The following is a 20,654-nucleotide window of genomic DNA, read 5'->3' as shown; positions in this document are numbered from 1 at the left end:
GTGACGGTTGTGTGCTGATACAATACCTCGTGCAGGGGGTCCCTCCTCATATTCCTACTGGCCAGGGGCTCATCAAATGGAAACACCACAGAGTAGTTTTTGGCATAGGATTCATGGCTCCGCTCCCGAATCCAGTGGTTATTATCAGTCAGAGAGTGATGGAATCTCCTGCAATTAAAAAAAACAAAGAAACAGCTCAAACAGATCCAGAGGGGTGACGACACTAACTTTAAACCACATCAAGGTGACGGGGGGTCAAATCTGGTCTTTTTAAATTCATTTGGATATCTCACCAACTGAAGTGTTGTCGTTGATGTCATAAGAATTTCAATGAAATGCCATGAATAAATCTTACTCTCAAAATGGAGGAGCTAGGTCCATGATGTAGACAGTTACATTACATTACATTCATGAACCAGGCTAACAAGTTGTAGCTAATACTGTGGAGTTTATTGAATTGGTCTAAGCAGCCATTCTAAATACCATGTTCCTATGTTTAAAATAGGGCCCTTTGTGTTCCAAGACTATCAAACATCTGTAGGTGTCATTCAGGTATGTGCTTGGTGAACTTTTTCATGATAAAGTACTGTGGCAGGATGAGGCCCTGCCTATTAGTTTTAGTTTAGATCGGCAGGGACAGGGTTAATCCCCTGCCCTACCTACAAATTGTTTCACGTGGTTGGGATTGAGTTAATTGCTGCAATCAGCCCCAGCCACCTGGTATATAAGGAGGCCTCAGCCTCACAGTCGGGGCAGAGGGAGAGTTCCAGAACCAGGAGAGGGCTGCTTTTGTTTGAAGAGCCAGGAAGGGTTGAAGCCTAATTTGTGAGTTTTGTTTTATTTATGTTTGAAACCTTTTGTTTGGCCCTTGTGCCAGTTTACTTTGTTGAATAAAAGCTTTATTTTTGAACTTTTAAAACTGTCTCTGAGCCTCACCCTCTGTCATCCCGCCACAAGTACCTTCAGCTTTTATTATTATTCACAACAATCCATAAAACAGGCTTGTGTGGTCCCCATCATAAATCCACTAAACAACTGGAATTATAAAACCGCTTGGATACAAGAAATGCTGTGATAGGCTGAACAAGATCATATGAATGGTCTCTGAAGTGAGTCAACAGCTTAAAACAACTTCTTACCACCATACTGGCAGTTAAGTACTTGAGGCCATTTAGATATTCAGCAGTTGTATATGTGTTTTATTGTCAAACACTAACAGACATTAAATAGAATCATACAACATTAAAAAGCTAATTACATTCCATGTATTTGTTTTCATTTAAATCTCAATCTATTTGGCCACAGAAATAGTGCTGTAAAGCCCCAGGCTAAAGTACAAAAATCAGCTGAACTGCAGGGTCTGAAATCGCTGTAGCGAGAGGTTGTGTTGGAGTTTAAAAACAAAGGGACTGTGTATGGGGGGAAAAAAAAAAACTAGGTTCATTTTCAAGAATGTGGTATAAAAGTTCAACACTTGACAATAATTGCAGACGGCAGTGCGTATCATTATACAGTGAGCAGTTTTGTTCAGCTTGGCTGTCCGAGAGACATTCTGCATGACTGCATCCGCGACCGCCTGGGGAAGTTAAACTAGTGTTGAGAAGAGACGCAGGCAGCGCGTTTGGAGAAATAAAAAACAAAGGTGCAGCGTGCGATTATTGTACGAGGGAAACGGTCATTTCAGATGTCAACTTTAAATCACCAAAATGTATAAAAAATGTACAGTAAGTAGTATATTTTTTGTTCTTCCTCTACAGGAAAATATATTCAAACTGCAGTATAAAACACAACCTTGAATATCTAAATAAAAAATGGTAGTAAGTGCTAGGCGTGCCGGTTTGAGTGTGTCAAGAACTGCAATGCTGCTGGGTTTTTCACGCCAAACAGTTTCCTGTTTGTATCAAGGATGGTCCACCACCCAAAGGACATCCAGCCAACGGCAGGCCAGTGGTCGAAAATGGCTCATTGATGAAAGAGGCCAAAGGAGGCTGACACGAATTGTGCAGTGCAACAGACGGGCTACAGTTAGTCAACTGACAGTCCAGTACAACATTGGTGCAGAAAGACCCATAAAAGAATGCACAACTCGTCGTACCTTGACACAAATGGGGTATGGCAGCTGACAACCTAACAGAGTTCCACTTTAGTCAGCAAAACACAAGAAACTGCGGTTGCAGTGGGCTAAGAAACGAAAACACTGGACACTGGAGGATTGGAAAAACACTGGCTGGTCTGATGAATCCCGGTTCCTGCTGTTTCACGCTGATGGAAGGACTAGGGTATGGAGAAAACCACGAGTACATGCATCCATCATGCCGTGTGTCAACATTGCAGGCTGGTGGTGGTGGTGTGATGGTGTGGGGTGTGTTTTCATGGTACACATTGGGCCCCTTGATAAAAGTGGAGCAACGTTTGAATGCCACAGGATATCTGAACATCATTGCCAGTCAGGTGCATCCCTTCATGGCAGCAGTGTATCCATCTGCTAATGGATTTTTTTCAGCAGGAAAATGCCCCATGCCACAAGGCTAGGATTGTCCAGGAATGGTTCCACGAACATGACAGTGAATTCAGCTTACTGCAGTGGCCTGCCCAGTCACCAGATCTCAATCCAATTGAGCATCTGTGGGATAAGATGGAATGAGCTATTCAGAGTAGAGATCCACTACCAGCCAACTTGACACAACTGTGGGAAGCATTGGAGTCAACATGGGCCAGCATCCCTGTGGAACGCTTTTGACACCTTGTAGATTCCATATTTATTTCAGCAGTAACACGTTTTTCCAGCAAATCCATAGCTTCAAAAGGATACATTCAATACAACTTAAACTTTAAAATCTTACTGTAGCTTTGTTTTATTTTTATAAAAATAGAGACATTATATGAGCGCAATAACCCACTCCAGAGTGTGTGGTAAGACATATCTTAACACACTTCTATGTGGTTATGAAAGGGTAGTGTTGTGACAAGGCTGGTTATCGGCAGGAAGTAGCCCCAGAGATGGAAAGCTGCAGTTTAAATGCGAATGCACACTTTTATTCACAAAACAAACGAAAGGATTTAAACAAACACAAATCAAAAACCAAATCCAACTTTCTCCCACTTTTTGGGCAGGGCATTCACCTTCACTGAACCCTCCTTTCAAACAAAGGATCTGGCTTCCTTTATATACCAAGTGGCTGGGGCTTGACTGATCATGAATTACTCACAAGGCCCCAGCCACATTCCACACATGGATTCTGGCAGGGATGGAATTAACCCCATCCCTGCCAAACAACAATGCAAAAATAGGAATCTTTATTTAAACAAACCACTCACAACACACCTAGGCTTGCGTAAGATTGGTCTTGCTGCACACCCTGGAGTGAGCTGTTGCTTACTTATATAGGGGTATACCCAACTGGTGTGCTGTGCTGAGTACAATCATTTGTCCTACACCAGCGGTTCTCAATCCTGGTCCTGGGGGACCACTGCCCTGCTGGTTTTTGTTCCAACAAAGCGCTCAATTACATAACTGAACCCTTAATTGAACTAATAATTAGCTTAATTTGACTTTTTTAAATAGTGTAGCTTATAAAAAGTTCGAGAATTCAAGTTCCTTATACAATTTAATACCTAAATTGAAATCTCCATCTGTTTAAAATAATTAAAAAGCTCAGATTAGGCAAATTATTAGTTCAATTAAGGGTTCGATTATGTAACAAAAGCCAGCAGTGCAGTGGTCCCCCAGGACCAGGATTGAGAACCACTAACAGCCATTTGCATCATTTGTGTTTTTCCTACTGTATTCCTACACAAAAACCCAGAAGACAGACGGTCCATTGTTGGCAACACTCCCGATACCTCTCTTCCAACACATACCATACACCACCAACTGGTATTTTGAGATCATTTTCTGAACTGGAGTTTGCTAAACAGTTGGTGTGTTTAAATACAATTCAGTAGTATTAGGTAAAACTTTCTGAAAAATGTATTCTGATTTAACAACACATGTAAACACAGCTGTGATATTTTGGAATATTGATATTGGACTATTTATCTGATGAACTGCAACCATGGCGGGGAATACGGTTCACCTTAAGAACAAATTTAGTATGAGCCTAATTGTTGGAACATGATTTAAAAAAAAAAACTAAAGAAAAAATAAAGACACATACAATAAAATCAGTTTTTTCTGTTTGTTTCTCTAGTTCAGAAGTCCCTAAACTGGGGGCCACATACTGGTTTCAGAGGTGTCCCTGCTAAACCACCCTTATTGACATGAACGCTGCTTTTAGGTTTTTGGGGTTATTTAGAATGTAACACTTACTACCTTGACATTAGTTATCACACATTTAAAATCTTCATTCCCAATGTTAACAGTATGCACCATTATACAGCAAAATGGGGTGTTAGCAGAACAGATTATACATTTCTGTGTATTCATTGGGGGGGGGGGGGGCTCCTATATGTACTATATGTATAAATGTATGTATTTTCCACAGTAGTTCTAAAAACTAGAAATTTGGGACTTATAAAATTGCACATATTTTTTTCTGTGAAGTAGGGAGATGGTCAAAGTTTTGTCTTTTCTAGAAGGAGCTAAGTATTACTTCTCTATTTTGAAACTGGCAACTAGTAGCAGTAAGCTGATCCAATGAACCTCTCCCAGCCTCTCTCAAGGCTTCAAAGGAATGTTTTGCTGTTAATCTGGCTGTGACTCATGAGCTAATACGGCTTCACATCTACAGCTCCCTGGAACACACTCCCCCACACTACAAGAATTATACAGCGTAACACCTCTTAAGAATTTCTTCATTACTGAGCAGGCGAAGAACCCAGCACACACTGATAAGCTTTGGTTTCAAATGATTAAATTAACCCTAAATGACAAACATGTATACAATATACAGGTACAGTACTCTCTGGCTAAGAGAACACCCCTCGGGAAGCAAGCAAAGTGTTCTTATAGCAGAAGTGTTCTCTAAGACTGGATTAGCCACCAGACACAGTATGAAAAAATAAATACATCTGTATTACTTGTCATGACGCACGTGCATCAGCATATGAAATTAACTGAATAAGTAAAAACAATAGGCAAGTATATGTTAACTATAATAATAAAGTAACAGAGAAACTAATGTTAATAAAGCAAAACAACACGGTCACAAAGCTATAATCGCGATGTACTCTGAAATTAGCTGGCGGGTGTGTCACATTGGCTGAGGCAAAAATAATGGCTGTTACTGAGTGTAACTTAACGGTAATAAACTAACTGTCAAACTAAATTAACACAGCACCCCTGCACACATTACAAAATGCAGCAGCAATATACAAGAAATGCACATTATTTAACAGAATGGTGAAGCAACTCACCACAACAGGAAACACCGAATTGTTCGGCGACTTGTGCCTGTTTCAGGTTTTTTTTCAAGAGCTCGAAGAATTTTCAACTTTGTGTAGCAAGAGAAACAGCGGTGCATTTTGCTGTTTGTTTACATGTTCATTTTGTAGTGATGAGGTGCATTCGTGGAAATCAGAACACAAAACAATTCAATGATATGACGGCGGTTCTGGAAAGATTTAATAAACCAATCCGTGGCCTCAAGGCACTCTCGTGATGACAGTGTTGTACAAAACAGTCTGTATCCATTGTGAACGAATCGCTATCGGTGCCAAGAAGGTGTTGTTTTAAGAGAAGTTCCTGTTCCTTTAGCCGGAGCATTTACAATGGGAAAAATCTGCAGCACTGTATTATAATGGAATGTGATACCAATAGTTTATTCTAAGAGTTGTAAAAAAATAAGTAGGTAAATCACAGTAAAGTATTATGATTGGACACCTTCCGGTATCTTTTCAGTGGGCATCACAGATGTTGTTATTAACAATAGCATAGGTTGTAATCAAGTTCCCAAAAGAAGCAACAAGAAGGTAATAACAATGACATAAAGGATCGACAAACAAATCACTACAAAATTGAACTAACATAAAATATTCAACAAAAGTAACTATTTCACATATGAGTGTGCATGGAGATACTTGCTTCAAATATTTGGAAGTTAAAATATTCATGTGTAGGTGTCTATGAATACATAATCTTGACGCGTCTCACATGTAAATCTGCACACAGACACACACACACAAGAATAGAATAAGAACACTGGTTGAAACGAGGAATCTGTTTTAATATTCAGGGAAAGTTAAGGCTCAGTGCATAAGCCACATATTCTCCCATGTCAAAGACAAGACTTTGCTGAAAGTAAAGCGACACAGCACATCTCTGTTCATTGAAGTGAGGAATGATGCAGTGCCTGGGAAGAAATGACCTGAAAGAAGCTTTTTTTGACAACTTCATTACAGGAAATATGAATTTCCGTGGGTTTAAATTAATGGGCTTGTCAGTTCCAATTGTGTTAATTATCTAGCGCCTGTCAGGGGGTATTTTTTTTTACATAAGAAAGGATTGAGAGAGAGAGAGTGGAACTAGGTAGCTCATACTGGCAGTACATTTATGTAAGAACTACATCTTCCTGAAATATAAAAGTATTAAAATATAAAAAATGCTTTAATAAGTACATGACAAATGGTACTAAAGCTTCAGAATTCTATGAAGAATTCTGGTTTGACACCACAAAACACACACACACACACACACACACACACACACTCACTCACAGTAGCAGGTGCTTGCTTCCGAGAATAAACCATGGAATCCAAATTACTCTTTTTGAAAGGTTTTAACAGTTATACAACCTGGTTATGATAAAGACACCTGGTTATGATAATTAGGAGCACTATATATTGGTTTTCAGTTGGTACATTAAATCATTTATCTGCACATTTCTCATGAAGACACAAGGAGATACCCACACACCTTGGGTACATTGTATGGCACAAGGCCAAATACAATTCATGTACAGTAGCTTTCACAGTGGCAAACGTAAGGCACATCTTTCAACAGTGAAATGTTACATATAGAAATAGCATGAAGGTATGCAAAGCAAACCATATTCATTGAACACAGCACTGCTTTATCATGTTTACACTGTTTTTTCAGAGATTTCAATAATCACTCCCTGATGACCACGCATTCTCAAGATTTTATCTGGATGGGACATTTTAACCCCATCCAGGCTGTCAAACAATAATAACAATATAACAGTGTGTTTTTAAATAAACACAACACGGTACGTTTAATTAATAATACAACAAATACAAAATAACACAAAACATGAAACATGCACATGCCCACTGAGTTCAGAAATGCTAACCAATTTGTTTTATTTTTTTTTTTTATTTCCCCTTCAAGCTGTGACCTGGCAAAGGTCAACCTAAAGTGAAAAAGTGACCCTGGCCAGAAAAATCACCCTGGGATTAACTTAAACACTACCATCATGTGTAGCACATCATTCGACTTGAAATTAATAGAGCTTTCAAGAAAAAAAAAGTTGACAGACGAGGGAACGAGGGACGAGGGAAAAGTTGCCAGACGAGGGAACATTAGGGACCACTCTTCCAAATGTTGTGAAACACTTTTGGTTTCAAGTCCCCCCACTGATCATTAACCCCCTGTGAAATTTAAATTTTTGGTATTTCTACCAAGTTTAGGCAGAAATAAGTCAAGTGAATGGGGGGGGGGGGGGGGTCCAAAAAATCACCCAAAGATATTTTGGGATGAGATCTACAAGAATCATGCAAAACATTTTGGTATCTGTGGATTTTTGACGTTGCATTCGACCACTGCTTATGGCCACTTTGGTGAGGCTAAAGTACCACATAGTCCTAACCGAACTGGCGTTATTCTTCAATATTGGATTGTCTGGGGTTGGATCTAAAGTAAAAAGTGACAGGGTGTGCTTCCAGTGGCACTAGCTTGGAGCTGAGGGGTTAAGAACTTGCGTGTGTGTAATATATATATATATATATTCCCCATTCAACTTAGTGGTACATTAAATCATTTACATTTTCCTAACATTTAATTTGTTGCCTGTTAAAAATCCAGCTATGTGTGTTATATATGATTATGTAATGTCATTTCTACTGAGATGATTATTTGCCATGCTAATACTACACGGAGGCCACTGAAGCTTGTGCCTACAATGAGACGTGGCCACTCCTCACTCCCTCACAATCAGCCTGGAGGATTCTTGAATACTGTAGTTAGTCAGCACATCAAATAATGATTGTAACAGAAAGAACTGAGAATCATGCACAACACACATAACAGAATATTAAAACACGTAAGAATACTAGGCAAACGTAGTGTCCTTTTATATGGAACAATCCCAGCCTGTTTACATGGGCGATTGTTAGCTCTTGTACTGCTCTTTCAAGCGGACAGAAATTGTTTGCTTACTTGAAAGATAACATTCAACATCCTCTGTTAGTCATTAGGGACCTACAGCTGATCAGTCAGCTTAAAAGAAAGATGTTTCACATTTAATGGAACTACCAAAGTGTGTATTATCATAAATCAATTGCATCTATTGTCACATCCTTATAAGAGCACCCTCTTTAAACAATATCATCTTTTAATGTCTATCACCTCCCATAATGCACCTCTGATTTTAAATCCTTAACAAGACAGCTGAAAAAGTTAGAATACAGGTTCTAGAGAGAGTTGTTGCAATTCAATTATAAAAATTTCTAACTCTTAATGGTATATTCGAGAAGTTTCAGTCTGGTTTTCGTGCTGCACATAGCATTGAGACGGCCCTTGTCAGAGTTCTGAATGATGTGCTGATAAGCTCTGACTCAGGCTTTCCATCAGTATTAATTCTTCTTGATCTAATAGCTGCCTTTGATACTGTAGACCTTTCCATCCTACTGAATTGTCTTGAAAGCACAGTAGGACTCTCTGGCCTTGTCCTATCCTGGTTCAAATCTTATCTTTGATAGCTTTCAGTTTGTTGGGGAGGTAAAATCGGCATTATTGGAAGTTGTCTGTGGTGTTCCACAGGGCTCCATTCTAGATCCCTTGCTGTTTTCATTATATATGCTACCGTTAGGTGACATTATGCGCAGACACGGAGTGAACTTCCATTGCTATGCTGATGATACCCAGCTACATTTGTCCCTAAGGCCATGAATTTCTTTGCCTGGGTGTTATTAGCTACTTGCCTTACAGACATCAAGCATTGGATGTCACAGAATTGTCTAATATTGAATTCAGATAAAATAGAGGTTTATGCTAGTGGGATCACAGAACCAACTATTAGAGTCTGGGATTAGAGTCTGACCCGTCTCTCATCAAAACTTAAACTGGAAATTAAGAGTCTGATCCTGATCTATCATTTGAGACTCATATTAGGGAAATAGTCAAACTTAGACTAATTATTTCCGTATCTGATGCTGAGAGACTAATGCAGGGATTTGTTTCATCTAGAAGTGATTATTGTAATGCACTTTTTTCTGGTGTCCCAAAACGTGTGCTTGTTCAGAATACCGGCACTAGATTTCTGACTAAAACCAGGAAAAGTGAACATATTACCCCTCTTTACATTGGCTACCTGTGCAGTATAGAATTGACTAAGATTTTGCTGTTAACCACTTCAACTCCAGAATGAAACCAATAAAAATTAAACCCCTTCCCAGGTACCAGATTTTGAAAATAATAATACTGGTTAACCCTTTATGCTGCTGAGTACTACATACCCATATTCAATACAGAGATAAAAATCTTTTTTTCTTTTTTTAAAACAAAAAAAAACAAAAACACTGCTAATAACAATAATATATCGGTAAACAGTAATTATCAAATAAAGATCACACATAAAAATGTGTGCCATTTCGTCACAGCACTGCCATTTCAAACCAAAATGTCTCCTATGTCTGGTTTGATTGACTAGCACCAGGAAAAACACAGGTCATAAAACTGCACTACTTTTTGACTGTATCAAACCCCTAGACAACTGCAATTAGATGGAGTTTGATAGTGTGGTTTGCTACTGACAGATCTACGGTTTCTAGTTGATTTGTAAAATGAATTGACTAGAAGAGAAAAGCATGACATCATAAAAAGGTTTTAAGCAGCATGACTGGATGGTGCAGCAGGGCTGAGATAATAAAGGCTGGTGCTCAAGCCCGGAACTGCGATGGCATGTAGAGATTGCATTCTCAGCAGCTGCTTGTGGATCATGTTGATATTGATTAACATGACAACTTGCCACAGAGCATACAGGCGCCTACGAGACCAGAGTGAGCTAATGCCATCTGGGGACATGCAATGTCACAACAGAATGCACATGTTAATATTTAACATGCTGCTTTAAAAATAGTTTTCAGAAATGTAGTAAATTATGAGCCTGCTTATTAAGGTTTCTGCATTCTTTTGTGCTCGCTTACAATTTATCAACAGCCTTTTCATTTTGTTGCAGCTGCAATTAGCCTGCAGTAGCAAGTTAACATCTATAAAAGTATTTGAATGTACAGTATAATAGCATGCAAGACAGTAGTTATGTTACCAGCAAATCCACTCTGACTTGGTTTAATTAACAGCTTGAAGGTGTCTAAATTGTTTACTTTTATTAAATGAAGGAAATTACCAACAAAGTACATTTAGTGCCAGTGTAGTTACAGACCCAGTCAGGAATTAGCACAGTGGCATCACCTACCCATGTCATCTCTGCTGCTGGGCACTCTGTCTATCAGATTGTGACAGGATTGGCAGAGGTTGAGACTCAGAGACTGCTACAGTACATTCTGTTTGAAGTTCAAAATAAAGCTTTTAAATAAACAAAAATAATCAAATAAATAGGCACAAGGGCCAAACAAAAAGGTTTCCAAATCACCAAAAAAAACACACAAAACAAAACTTACAAAAATATGACTTCCAGGCTGGGCCTTGCCTTCACTGGTTTGCCACATGAACAAAAACAGCACACACAGAAAAACACTTGCTTCTTCTCCTTCCAGAACTCTCTTCCTAGCCAGGGCCTCTCCCCTGGCTTTTATCCCCTGTGGCTGGAGCCCAATTAATCAATAATTGCTGATTATTCAATTAGGGCTCCAGCCACATTCTCACATGTTTTCCTGGCAGGGAGGAATTTTAACCCCCTCCCTGCCAGTCCCAACCACGTTCATAAAGACGGGGCAGTCCCCCGTCACATGTCCCCCTCCTTGTGCCAAGCACAACATGGCCTAAATGGCCACCTCCCCCCTCAGTCTCAGTCCCGGAAGAGGGGGAAGCACAGTGTCCATGGGGGTGGCCATGGTGGGACGTCCGGCACCACCCAATTCTTCGTGGCCGGCAGCTCCCTCTTCCTGGGCTCCGGCCACACACTATCCTGCCGCGAAAGTGCCGCTGGGGGAGCTGGTCTCCTGACCTCCCTCCCCCTCTTCATGGCCGGCAACTCCCCTCCGTGGGGCTCCAGCCATAGTGTAGCGACCTCAGGCGAAACAGGATCCCTAGCAACCCCAGGCGAAGCAGGATCCCCGAAGACCCCAGGCGACAGCAGCAGCAGCGGACCCTCGGGAGGCGACGGCAGCAGCAGCGGACCCTCGGGAGGCGACGGCAGCAGCAGCGGACCCTCGGGAGGCGACGGCAGCAGCAGCGGACCCTCGGGAGGCGACGGCCGCAGCAGCGGACCCTCGGGAGGCGGGAACGGCGGCCCGGCTCCCTCTGGAGGCGGGAACGGCGGCCCGGCTCCCTCTGGAGGCGGAGGCGGGAACAACGGCTCGTCTCCCTCTGCTGGCGGAGGCGGGAACGGCGGCTCGTCTCCCTCTGCTGGCGGAGGCGGGAACGGCGGCTCGTCTCCCTCTGCTGGCGGAGGCGGGAACAGCAACTCTTGTTCTTTCCGGTGGCGCTGTACCCTCTGGACCCCCTGGCCCCTCTGGCGACGCTGGACAGGCAGGCAACCCCAGGCGATGCGGACAGGCAGGCAACCCCAGGCGATGCGGACAGGCAGGCAACCCCAGGCGATGGAGGGAGAGACAGCTCCGGCTGTTCCCCCTCTGCTGGCGGTGGAGGAAAAGACAGCTCCGACTGTTCCCCCTCTGCTGGTGGTGGAGGTGGGAACAGCCTGTATTCTTCCCCTGCGGGTCCCTTCAGCCCTGGGCCTGTGGGCTTCCCCTTCTCGGGCCATGGACGCACCGACTCCTTCCGCTCGGGCCGTGGACGCACCGACTCCTTCCGCTCGGGCCGTGGAAGCACCGACTCCTCCCGCTCGGGCTCCTCCCTCTCGGGCTGTGGATGTTCAGGCTCCCCCTCTCTGGGCGATGGCAGCGGCTCCCCCTCTCTGGGCGACGGCAGTGGCCCCCATTCTGGCTCTCGGGACGGCGGCTCCTCCCCTTCTGGCTCTCGGGACAGCGGCTCCTCCCCTTCTGGCTCTTCCCCATTTTTTTTTTCAAAAAAAAAAACCTCACAAAATTAAAAAAAAAAAAAAAAAAAAAAAGCGCTATCCCGTTTCTGACACCAAATGTGACAGGACTGGCAGAGGTTGAGACTCAGAGACAGTTTGAAGTTCAAAATAAAGCTTTTTAATAAACAAAAATAATCAAATAAATAGGCACAAGGGCCAAACAAAAAAGGTTTCCAATCACCAAAAAAAACACACAAAACAAAACTTACAAAAATATGACTTCCAGACTGGGCCTTGCCTTCACTGGTTTGCCACATGAACAAAAAACAGCACACACAGAAAAACACTTGCTTCTTCTCCTTCCAGAACTCTCTTCCTAGCCAGGGCCTCTCCCCAGGCTTTTATCCCCTGTGGCTGGAGCCCAATTAATCAATAATTGCTGATTATTCAATTAGGGCTCCAGCCACATTCTCACATGTTTTCCTGGCAGGGAGGAATTTTAACCCCCTCCCTGCCAGTCCCAACCACGTTCAAAAAGACGGGGCAGTCCCCCGTCACACAGACCCTAGCTGTTTCCAGTAAAACAATACTTATTAGATATCTGGTTTCCAGTACAGCCAAAGCTAATGAAAGACCAAGTGCATTTTGCTCGATATAAACACAGCAGTTCTCAACACCTGACAAATCTATACCAGTAACGGGGTGTCATCCTGGGGATAACTCATCGCAGACACCTAACTCTGCAGTTGTCACCTGAAACTTCATACTCAGCCTCATCTAAACACCATCCTTCTCTTCACACCATTGATCTAAAATAAATACTCGATCTGAAGACGCATATTAAGAAACAACAACATAACTCTTGACCTTCAACCACTCCTTGACACAGTTGGCATCTATAACCAAACTTCAATTGCACATTCTTTGCTTTAAATTATACTTGAAAAGGTGGTCTATATGTTATTTTTTGGGGTAAAACAAGTTTTTTAAATATGGTAATACGATAATAATAAGATAAGATATTTTTATAGGAACACTGAATGCTTCAGCTGGGTTTTGAAAACTGATTTCTGCTGTTTTGGTTTCACAGCATACACCAAAGGTACTTCAGTATTAAAATAGGATTCCTGACGCACACGGATGTGAAATAGACAGTTCTACAGGGTAAAAAGAAACGTTGCTGTTCAGCGTTTCATTTGTATGGTTTCATTCCATTCTTGTTTTAGCTTTGTCTTTGTGCTTCCAGTTACTGGCAGAGTAGGCATTACCTAACAGGAGTATTTTTGCCATTTATTATTAAACAATTCCACTGAGGTCCTGTGTTGAAGTCTAACCATATTACTAATGACACTCCTCATTCTCTGCTGGAGGGTATAAAAAGAAAAACAGCATCAACACAAATCGCTCACCGCAATACTTATATACAACAGAAACTAACCTGGTTGCAACACCCCCCTAGTCCCAAATGATGGGCTGGTGCCATGCCAGCTGAGAGTCCCAAAGCGGGCTGGCACAATGTTAACTGGGGTAAAGGTCGCAGAGATCCCCCAGCGCTGCCTGGACCGCTACAGTACATTCTGAATTTACATATAAAAGTGATATTATGGGGGCTCCAGAGTGGCGCATCCAGACGGGAGCTTCCAGGGGGCGGCGCTCAATTGGCCGAGCGTCGCCCGGGGGGAGGGAGGGTTAGGTTGGCCAGGGTGTCCTCGGCTCACCGCGCACCAGCGACCCCTGTAGTCTGGCCGGGCGCCTGCGGGCTTGCCTGTAAGCTGCCCAGAGCTGCGTTGTCCTCCGACGCTGTAGCTCTGAGGCGGCTGCACGGTGAGTTCGCAGTGTGTAAAGAAGCGGGCGGCTGACGGCACACACGTCGGAGGACAGCATGTGTTCATCTTCGCCCCTCCTGAGTCAGCGCAGGGGTGGTAGCGGTGAGCTGAGCCTAAAAAAATAATTGGGCATTTCAAATTGGGGAGAAAATAATAAAAAAAACTAATTGGCAACTAATTTTTATAAAAAAAAAAAAAAAGTGATATTATAGGCTGCATATTTACAAAAACATAATTGATGTTTGTAAAGCACTATGAAAACACTAAATATAAATGTAAAGATAGTGTTGTGTAACTCATTTCTGCCCTGCAATATATCCATGTTCACTTACAGACAAAACCTCTCCGGGGGAAAAAAACTGTTGCTTAGCAACCTAAAACCAGGGCTTTCAATTTAAACAGCATCATTTCTCTGATAATGCTGTTAAGTTTCAGCAATCTGGTTTCAAAAGGATTTTTGAAAAACAAAACAGAACAGGCATCTACTTTAGGGATCTCCTTGGCTAACAGAAGTAGATATTTACAAGGAGGATGTAGAAGGACCACAGAATTGTGGGGTAGATGTAAGTATAGGCACAGTGCAAATAATTGCGAATGCAAAATTCAAATTGCATTGCGCCAAGGCAATTATTTTGCACTGCGCCATATGTAAGCTTAAGAGCAACGAAAATGACTCCACACGCACAAATAATGAGCCTCAATGATAATAATGAGGGTCTCAATGAGCGCATCGGTCTATTTAGCGGCCGCACTTGCAGCCCAGAGGTGATGGAGTTAGACAGCAGTAGGCGCTGTATGACATTTGTAGAGCCCAAAAATACAAACCAAAAAAAAAAAAGTCAGACAAAGGGCAGCAAAGTCCTCTTGGTGCACGGAAAACAAAAGTAAAGTTTTCTAAGAAGGAGCCGAGAGTCCTTACAGCTGAGGTCACTAAGTTGTTTGGAAAAGCCTCAGCCAACATCAGTTATGCTAGTATCCTTAGGACATGATATGTATTGGCCTACCCTTTTCAGCATGAAATCCAGAAATTTGCCTAGCACGTTGGAAAAGGTGAATTGGGCTAATTCAGCTACTAGGTCTAGGATGGCCTGCGGAGTGAGACAATAACGCTTTTGCACCGCATCCTCCGGCATCCCAAACAAAGGGTCTTCATCGTCTTGCATTTCTCCTCAACAAGATCCAAGTGTCGCCGCATCAGGAAGTGTACCACAGCAGCCGTCCTGAAGCCAATGCCGGGTCCCTGCAGGTGTGTGCTTTTACACAGCTCTTAGTTACTCACTTCTACAATGGTTTGCACCTTGTATAAGATTGAATGATTCTTGGTGTTAGATCTCCGTCTCGACCAGTGAGGGCACGGTGTAAGAGGAACAGAGTACCCTTAATTAAATGGCACGACAATTTATTCCATAGGGTAGATGGAAGTCGGTCATTTAGGAAAGGGACAGAACTACAGTATCCAAACTCAATGACCCAGACGGTAAATGGCGTGGCATCCGAGGATTGGAGGAGCGGATGCGCTCGTTAACTTAGGGGTCATAAGCGTGGATATAAATAGGGGACATCAGCGTACGTTATCTGTTCCTTGGTAAATGGTTAGAGGCAACCTACAAGGAACCTGTGTTACCGTACTGTAAACCGTGAGTTTGTTTTGTCTGTTAGTGTTTGTTATAACTGTCTGTTTGTTTTAAACTAGACTTCCTATAACACGACCTGGAGCTGTAGCAGAAGCCAGCATAAACCTGGACATCACTTTCACCCCTGCATTTCACGGAGAACTGTATTACACCACTTGCACTTATTTCACCATCACTAAGAACTGCGTTTGTGTTTTGTGTTTAGTGTTGGAGTGTGAAACTGGACTTTTGGTTGCGGGTCAAACCCATGGATTTACAAATACTGAGCGATACACGCCTCTGTATCAGTTCATCATTATTATTTACAGGTGTTCGCCATAAGGCTCTGGACATTGTTAATTAAATCAATAAACACCCTTGCACCTGGAAATCTGTCTGTTTTGTATCCACTTTGCACTGCAAGCACCATTATTCACTCACCACTTTGCCACAGAGGTGTACAGTTTTTAAAAGGTCAGCATCTGCTTGAGTGCAAGGCAAAATCCTTACATCACATTATAATATTTGTGGCTGCTTAGTATTCAGATCCCGTCCAATTCCATGCTCTTCATTTGAATGCATTTTAATATAATTTTAATGGATTAACGATGGCAAAGTGAAAATGTGATCGTACTTATCTCAAAACTTAGGTTGGATCTTAAAGGATCCCAGTGATTTAGCATCAACAACATGACTAGTTAACTGTGACAGAGAGCGAATGAATCCTAGCCAACAATCTCCCTTCCGGATTTGTGAGGGCGCTGTTTAACAGGAAGAGAGTGCACCGTAATGGATGGTTTGGTAATTCATTCCAGGGTCAGTCGGAAGCCGACCATCCAGGAAGGGGGCGGGGCCATGATACCAGAAGTCATAGCCTTAATGCAGTAGGCGATGTGTCAGTCATGGACTGGAGGATACGTGATTGGCTGTGCCACCGAAAGAGGGCATGACTGCTGGTATTTAGGGGAAATGGCCCACGATCTGTTCCTTTGGTTGGTTACTGAAAGGACCCGTGGGAAAATGGAGGTAATTAATAATCATGAGTGTTATCTTGTTTTGTTTGTTTGTCAGTCTGACTGTTTCTGTTTGTTCTTGACAGATGGCTAACACAATCCGGGAGCTGTTGCTTAAGGCCAGCACCCAACCCTGACTTCACTGCACTCTTGTTCACTAATAAATTGTATTACACCACTTGCACTTCAGCACTCACTTTGGACTTGTGATCGTGTTTGTGTTCTGTGTGTGTTTATACTGTGTTTATTATTTCGGGACTGAACCCTGTGGTTATTTCACTGAGCAATACACATTGTTGTGTATTGCCAGTCCTCCTTTATTATTACTGTTGTCAAGTGACATTTGGATTATAAATAAACATCATTATTTCACCAGTACTTTGTTGGATTGAGCACTGCATCACCCTTACCACTTTGCCACAGTAACCCATTCCATACCCGTACCACTCTGTGTAAAGAAGTGTCCCCTACCCTCTGTCTATCTCCACGTAATTTCAAACGGTGTCCTCTGGTCCTGGTTTCTGTGCTGTGCTGGGTTAACTCTGTCAGCTCCTTTTAAGAGTCTGGCTATTTTAATAATGCAATACTGAAACAGTAACACTATTAAGGGGAACAGTGAAGAGGCCAACATTTACTGAACTGAATCGAAAGAGGTGTTTTCTAAACATGACATCTTATCAAACATGAGATCTCTACTGGTATTTAATGGTATTTTCATGATGCATTGTACAGGCACTGCAGTATGGGTGTCTCTTCCACACAGAAATCCCCAAGTGTTTGAAACAGAACACAATCAGAATGATGCAATACTTTAAAACGGTAACAATACTTAATTGGAATAAATCCCTGTGTGAAAAGCTGATTCATGACATAAATTAACAGACAGCGTGAAGTACCTTCATTATGCTGCCTTCGTTCATTTACAGCGATACATAGTCCAGCATTAGCCTTCATTCCTGCATGCATATTAAACAGAGAACATAGCTTTCTAGTAGCCCAGAAGTGGAAGGCAAGGGAGAATACCTGATGTCGTAGCCATACATATCCTTCTCTGGACGGCCATGGATTATCCAGTGTGCAAGCTCCTTTCCACAGCCTCCTCCAAGCATCATCCCTAAAGAGAGACAGCACTCATTATACACAAACTCTCCTCCATAACCATCCAAGTGAGAGGTGACTATATACATATTATTTTGACACTAAAAACCTCTCACGCAGTTAAATACCAATTATTGGTTTGGTGTATTTAATTTAACCCTCATATCAATCTTGTACTCTTTGTATAGCACAGATCCATGTTGTCAAGTATGCAGAGGGTGGTGAGGGATTTTAACCATAATTGTCTAAAGAATTTACACCAGTCTTCACTCCTATGTTGTTTAAAGGAAAACAAAATCTCAATAATCTTCAATTTTCCATTGTTGTGCCAGTACCTTTTACATTTCTGGTACTACTCAAATTGTCAAGTGTCAGTGGCATCCATCCGCCACGGCTGCAAATACAAAAGCCATCAGTAATGTGAAAAAGTAAAATGATCATGACCTATAATCAACTGTATATAAAAAGTGTGACAAAGGGTATTCATAAGAAATTCAAGCACAAGAAAAGGCCATTCGGCCCACCTATTCTTGCTCGCTATGGTGCCAGTGTGGTCCGTTACCCCAAAACTCTGGTGCCAGAACTCAATGACTTCTCCTAAAGAAACATGCTGAAAACTGCTAGGTCAATTGTAAATGGGTCGTCTCGCTAGATATTAGGAATGTAACAATACACCTGTATCACAATATGACATGCATCACGCTATGCAGACCGCGATATGATAGGTATCCTGATGGGCTACTTGTATGATACTGTGGCGTAACATCCCGGGCAAGGCTGGACAGTAGGACCCAGACACAGAAACTGCAGTTTAGCACTCACACACTTTTATTTAACAAATCAAAACAGACAAACAAAACAAATGAACAAAAAAAACAAAACTCTTAAAATTAAACACAATACAACACCCAAGTATTGGCTATCCAGTACACAAACAGAGAGCTCAACCTGCTGCTCTCTGTCTTTTTCTCTGCTCTCCACTCCACTCCACACTCTCATAAACACACATTTATTTTGTCTTTTTATATCATGTGGCCAGGGGTGACTGAAAATTAATAATCCAATCACCACCTGGCCACATTCCACACTTTTCCAATGACACAATTAAACAATGAAATAATCAAACAAACAGTGGCTGTGCAAACGGTAGCCATCTTGACTCCAGGCTGTTCCTTCACTCCTGAGCCAAGATGGCCACCAGCCACCGCCACACACCCATGTGCAGAGCCTCTGCTCTGCCACACATCCTCCCCCTGACCGTATGACCACATGACCATAACCGCCCCCCCCACCCACATACTTTTTAAACCCCCCCCCCCCTTTAATGCCACTAGCACCACCACCCCACTCCCTCCTTTAAAAGTCCCACATTATCCATCTTCTCCATCTCTTCTTCGGGGTGGGTTGGAGGGTGGGTTGCCCTCCATGCCGGCTCCTCCAGCAAGAGACCCGAGAACCAGTGACAGGGGACCTGGGCAAACGACTGTGCCTGGTGGTGCAGCGACCTGAGAACAAGGCCCAGACACACAGGGGTTGCACAGGGGAGGTGGTCGGGGCTGAGGTGGCGGTGGTCTCGACTCCTCCTCCTCTGATTCTGGAACTGGAGACGGCATCAGCTCCTACCGTTCTGATTCTGGAGACGGCAGCAGTTCCTCTCCCTCAGTCACTGGAGACGGCAGCAGATCATCTCCCTCTGGCACTGGAGACACCATTAGCTCCTCGCCTATGGCTCTGGAGATAGCAGTGGCTCCTCCCCTTTGGCTTTGGAGATGGCAGCAGCTCCTCCCCCTTTGGCTCAAGACAGAGACAGCTCCTCCCCCTTTGGCTTTGGAGATGGCAGCAGCCCCTCCCCCTTTGGAGACGGCAGCAGCTCCTCCCCCTTTGGCTCGAGGCAGAGACGGCTCCTCCCCCTTTAGTTTTGGAGATTGCAGTGGCTATGTTTGATTCCACGCTATGCCTCCCTTCTCAGCTGGGTAACCGATCGTTAAACTGCACTAAACTTCATATAGAGACAGTCACACCCTTTGCAAACGTGACAAACTTGTCTCTGTTTACTTACATAACTTGATTGACAGGCTGTTCGCCTTCAAGATGGTGGCTTTGATCAGTATTGCATTACATGTATTGGTGCAGGTTAACTATGTCAACTAGTTTTAAGATTTTAAACACTTCAAATCAAATCCCCACAATGTCATGAACAATAGGTATTACCAGACTCTACATTAATGTGATTGTTAACAAGTCAAAGTAAAACTAAATTAAGAAGTAATTTTTAATTAGGCGATTACAAAGTATGCCACAGTGCTACACAACTGAAACTGAAACGTAATGATGTATCATTAAGCATTAATATACTGTTTAAACTAAACATTAACAGAACAAGAAGATTATATCTGGTAGACTTGGTGGTCCAGTGGTTAAAGAAAAGGGCTTGATCCCCAGTTCAAATCCTGGCTCAGCAACAGACACTGAACAAGTCACAACCTCCTCATGCTCCGTCCTTAGGTTCTTTTGTAAGTGACTCTGCAGCAGCAATTGTTGATGCATAGTTCACCCACTAACTCTAAGTTTCTTTGGATAAAAGCATCTCCTAAATGACTATGACTACTACTAATCTGCTTTTATAAATAATTGTAAGCAAAATAATGAAGTTTTTTAGTAAATCTGCACCATTTGTATTTGTTTTATTCGTGGTCTTATCAAACATGTAGGAAAGGTGTAACTATTTACATTTTCAGGGGTACAATTCCTGCAGGTGTCTCAGCAGTGTGAAATATCAGCACGGCCTTTTGGGCAGATTTGATACAAGCACACACACACACACAG

At 42.6% G+C, this 20,654-nt stretch overlaps 1 protein-coding gene across 2 annotated transcripts in view; it reads right to left on the bottom strand.

The window, feature by feature from the left end:
• The window catches only part of LOC117396956 (sarcosine dehydrogenase, mitochondrial-like), a 121,667-nt gene that overhangs the window by 79,829 nt on the left and 21,184 nt on the right, over positions 1–20,654 (bottom strand). For both annotated transcript variants that reach the window (XM_059005306.1, XM_059005307.1), the window contains 2 exons: positions 17,754–17,844; positions 27–168 (listed from right to left, as the gene is read on the bottom strand). In XM_059005306.1, the coding sequence (XP_058861289.1) occupies positions 27–168; positions 17,754–17,844 (233 nt within the window). The remainder of the gene's footprint in view (positions 1–26; positions 169–17,753; positions 17,845–20,654) is intronic.

This window comes from Acipenser ruthenus, chromosome 31, assembly GCF_902713425.1.
Source record: "Acipenser ruthenus chromosome 31, fAciRut3.2 maternal haplotype, whole genome shotgun sequence".
NCBI lineage: Eukaryota > Metazoa > Chordata > Actinopteri > Acipenseriformes > Acipenseridae > Acipenser > Acipenser ruthenus.
Note: the sequence above shows the minus strand (reverse complement) of the source record. Positions and strands in the feature narration are given on the sequence as shown.